The sequence below is a fragment of the Theobroma cacao genome, chromosome 9 (assembly GCF_000208745.1).
Source record: "Theobroma cacao cultivar B97-61/B2 chromosome 9, Criollo_cocoa_genome_V2, whole genome shotgun sequence".
NCBI classification, from domain to species: Eukaryota; Viridiplantae; Streptophyta; class Magnoliopsida; order Malvales; family Malvaceae; genus Theobroma; species Theobroma cacao.
In genome coordinates this window covers 6,312,188-6,316,708 of record NC_030858.1, presented here as the reverse complement: position 1 = coordinate 6,316,708, position 4,521 = coordinate 6,312,188, and the positions used below count along the sequence as shown (strand labels likewise).

Here is a 4,521-nt window from a genome sequence, read left to right as displayed (position 1 = left end):
AACAAAACGGTGCACTTTGCTGTAGTTGTAGAAGGCTTTTATTGAAATGGTGTGTATGTCTGTCTACTTGTGCCTTCTCTCCTTCAACCCCGACCTGCTATCTTCTGTACACTTATCTAACTTGCAAGCCTTATTCAACTAACTGTGTCTAATACTCCCCCTCAAGATGAGGAGTGAATATCATGAACACTCATCTTGCCTAATAATTTGTAAAATTGCTTTGGCTGCAGGGCCTTGGTAAAAATGTCTGCTATCTGTAATTGAGTTGAAATGTGCATAGGCTTTATTATCCCAGCTAAGACCTTTTCACGAAGGAAGTGACAATCCATTTCAATGTGTTTTGTCCTCTCGTGAAAGACTGGGTTCTTGCTAATGTGTATTGCAGACTGACTGTCTAAGAAGAGGTTTACTACTTCCTTGTGACTGATTCCAAAGTCTACCAGAAGGTATTGCAACTAAATAATTTCACAACAGGTTAAAGCCATAGACCTGTATTCTGCTTTTGCTGACTTTCTAGCCACTACGGTTTGCTTATTTGACTTCCAACTCATGAGAGAATCTCCAATGAAAATACCAAAACCTGTGATTGATTTTCGAGAGTCAGGACATCTTGCCCAATCACTGTCTGAATAAGCTGAAATTCTCATATCAGACTTTGACTTCATTAGGATACCTTGGCTTGGTGCCCTTTTAAGATATTTCATAACTCTGTAAACTACCATGAAATGTTCACTGCTAGGTTTATCCATGAACTGGGATAAAACTTGCACTGCATAGGAGATGTCAAGCCTGGTAAAGGTTAAATATAATAATTTTTGGACTAGTTGTCTGTATTTGGTAGCATCATGCAGTTTTTGCTCCCCCTTGGTCTTGCATAACTTATGATTGTAGTCAATGGGAGTACTTACAAGTTTGGTTCCTAGCAGACCATGCTCTTCCAAAAAATCCAGAGTATATTTTCTTTGGCATATGGATATGCCTTCTGGAGATTGAGCAATTTCAAGTCCCAAGAAAAACTTGACTTTACCAAGATCTTTGAGTTTGAATTGTGAACTCAAAAATCCTTTGACATTAGATGCTGCCTGAGCTGAGGTACTCCCTATCAGAATATCATCAACATAGACTAAAATTGCCACAAAGTTCCCATTGTTTGCCTTCATGGTAAATAAAGAATAATCTGATGTTGATTGTGTGAAGCCTAACTGTAGAATTGAGGTAGTGAGTTTAGCATTCCACTGTCTGGATGCTTATTTGAGTCCATATAAGGATTTATGAAGCTTGCAAACCAACTTTGAACTTGTCTGATACTCCCCCTGAACAGAATACCCTTGTGGCAGTTCCATGTAAACTTCTTCTTCTAGGTCCCTATTCAGAAAGGCATTGTTAATATCAAGCTAAGATAGATGCCAATTGTTTGCAGCAGCTAGAGCAAAGAAAACCCTTACTGTTGTTTGTTTAGCCACAGGACTAAAGGTTTCTTGGTAATCAAAACCTGTAATTTGACTGAAGCCTTTAGCCACCAACCGTGCTTTGTACCTCTCAACTTCACCTGTAGCATTTACTTTCACCTTGTATATCCATTTGCAACCTACAACATGACAATTAAGAGGTAGTGGAACAATGCTCCATGTACCATTGTCTTCCAAGGCCTTCAACTCAACAGCCATAGCTTCTTCCCAATGAGAATGATTCATAGCTTGATGGTAAGAGCTTGGCTCATGAATGGATGACAATGAAATAGTAAAGGTTCTATGTGCAGGTGATAGTTTGTTATAGCATAGGTACTTGGTAATTGGATGTGCAGTGTGTAGACACCTATAAAAAATATATATATATATAATAAATAATAAAATAAACTAAAATATAAAAAATTAATATTAAAAAATTAATAAAAAAAAGGGGGATGGCTGGGCGTACGCCCAGCCATCCCTTCCCCATCCTGTCCCCAACCACCACGCAAACAGGAAGAGCGTCGCAAACAGGAGAAAATGAAAAAGACCAGAAGAAGTACGACTTATTGGAAGAGCGTCTTCGTGCTATCGAAGGAGTTGATAGGTTTAGTACCATGGACGCAACTGAGCTATGCTTAGGGCCGGATGTATTGATCCCTGCCAAGTTCAAGGTTCCGGAATTTAAAAAATATGACGGAACAAAATGTCCCATGGCACATATTACCATGTATTGTCGGAAGATGGCTGCACAGTCTCACGATGATAAGTTACTGATCCATTTTTTCCAAGACCGCTTGACTGGGTCAGCTGCTCGGTGGTACGTACAGCTAGATCGAAACCGTATTAAGACTTGGAAAGACTTAGCAAGAGCCTTCATAGCTCAATACAAGCATGTGGCTGAATTAGCCCCTGATCGGTTGTCATTGCAGACTATGGAAAAGAAGCAAAGCGAGAACTTCAAGGAATATGCCCAAAGGTGGAGAGATACAGCAGCGCAAGTTCAGCCACCTCTCACTGATAAGGAGATGACTGTTTTGTTCATAAATACCCTCCGAGCTCCATTCTATGAGCGCTTGATCGGCAATGCCACGAAAAACTTTGCAGATTTGGTCTTATCGGGAGAAATAATAGAAGGAGCTATCAAAAGTGGAAAAATTGAAGGGCATGAAGTTGCCAGCTTAAAGAAAGGGAGTACGCCCAAGAAGAAAGAAGGGGATGTGCAAGCAGTCGCTCATGATAGCCAACAAGCCCACAACTTTAACCCATATTACCCGTACCCCCCATACCAACCCTTCTATCCAAACATAGGCAACATCACACAAAACCCATATGTGTACCAACCTGTCCCGCAACCAACATTTCAAACCAATGTTCTTCCACAAACTCCACCACCAAGACCGGTAGCTTCAACCAATAATCCTGGCCATGGTCAAAGAGGACCTAAAACTACCCTAGAAAGATCAAACTTTGGTCCTATTCCAGTCCCTTACACTACATTGTTGCCACAACTCATAGAAAATCGACTCCTTGCTCGAACCCCTTTAGAACCACTCCGACCACCTTTCCCGAAATGGTATGATCCGAATGCACATTGTGATTACCATTTTGGAATTCAAGGGCACTCCACCGAGAATTGCACTACTTTAAAACATAAAGTTCAAGCGCTCATTAAGGCAGGGCTTTTAAATTTTGCCAAAAAAGACAGTTCGAGTGTTGATGGGAACCCGTTACCTAATCATGGAAGACCGACTGTGAATGCCATACATGAAGGGATGATTCGAAGAGTGAAAAAGGGTATTGATGAGATTCAAACGCCAATGGATAAAGTGTTTAAGGCGTTGTCTAAGATAAATGCCATCACTCCAGAACCCATCGGCACAAAGAAATTGGGGCATGATCTCGCTTATTCTTGCAAATTTCATATGGGGGCAATTGGGCATTCTATTCAAAATTGTGATAGCTTTCGTCGTAAGTTGCAAGAATTGATGGATTCATCGGTAATTGAGTTTTATGAAGAAGCTGAAGAGAATTTGGTCGGAACCATAAATGGAGACACCCCAGCTGAAGTGGCATCAAGTTCATTCGGGGGGAACAAACCTAAACCACTCACTATCTTCTACGAAGAAAACAGAAGCCCGATGAATGATACATCCCCAACTATGATCAGAAGTGGTATTACCATCGAAGTCCCTAGTCCATTCCCTTACAAGAGCGATAAGGCTGTCCCATGGAATTATGAGTGTAATATTTTGGGCACAGCTTCATCCGCCCCTCAAGCATCTTCTGAAGATCTAACTGGTGTGGGGGGTATAACGCGAAGTGGGCGATGTTATTCCCCTGAGATAGCGGAAAGAGTTGGAAAGGGAAAACCAGCATAGGGAGAGGGAGGCCTAAAGAAAGCAGATACCTTTTTCAAGGACCAAGTTGACGAATCTGTAGTGGCTCCGAACAATGAGGTCAAAAATCCTGTTACCGAGAAATAAGCGGGTGAATTTCTCAAGTTTATCAAACACAGTGAATATAGCGTGGTAGAACAATTAACCAAGATGCCCGCTCGCATCTCGTTATTGTCCTTACTGTTGAATTCGAAAGCACACAGGAACGCGCTGCTCAAAGTCTTGAACCAAGCTTATGTGGCACAAGATATATCAGTGAAAAAGTTAGACCACATCGTGGGGAACATTACAGTGGGGAACTTCATTGCCTTTAATGATGAAGAAATACCATCGGGTGGTCGAGGAAGTAACAAAGCGCTGCACATTACCATCAAATGCAAGGACCATGCCGTACCTAGGGTCTTGATCGATAATGGTTCAGCTTTAAATGTCATGCCTCGCTCTACTTTAACCAATTTGCCAGTAGATGTGTCGTATATGAGAACCAGCCGCATAGTTGTAAGGGCTTTCGACGGGACCACAAGGGAGGTGGTAGGTGACATTGAGCTACCGATAAAAATTGGCCCTTGCATTTTTGAGGTCCAATTTCAAGTCATGGACATTGCCCCGTCATACAATTGCTTGTTAGGGCGTCCATGGATTCATATGGCTGGAGCCATACCATCTTCCCTTCA

At 41.7% G+C, this 4,521-nt stretch overlaps 2 protein-coding genes across 2 annotated transcripts; one reads left to right on the top strand and one right to left on the bottom strand.

Moving 5' to 3' along the window:
• LOC108663212 (uncharacterized mitochondrial protein AtMg00810-like) lies at positions 456-1,667 on the bottom strand. The gene is made up of 3 exons (XM_018126787.1): positions 1,525-1,667; positions 1,287-1,365; positions 456-1,202 (listed from the first exon to the last, which is right to left on the bottom strand). The coding sequence occupies exons 1-3, from the start codon at positions 1,665-1,667 to the stop codon at positions 456-458; spliced, it is 969 nt and encodes a 322-aa protein (XP_017982276.1).
• On the top strand, positions 1,904-3,829 carry LOC108663211. Its single transcript, XM_018126786.1, has one exon. The coding sequence runs from the start codon at positions 1,904-1,906 to the stop codon at positions 3,827-3,829; it is 1,926 nt and encodes a 641-aa protein (XP_017982275.1).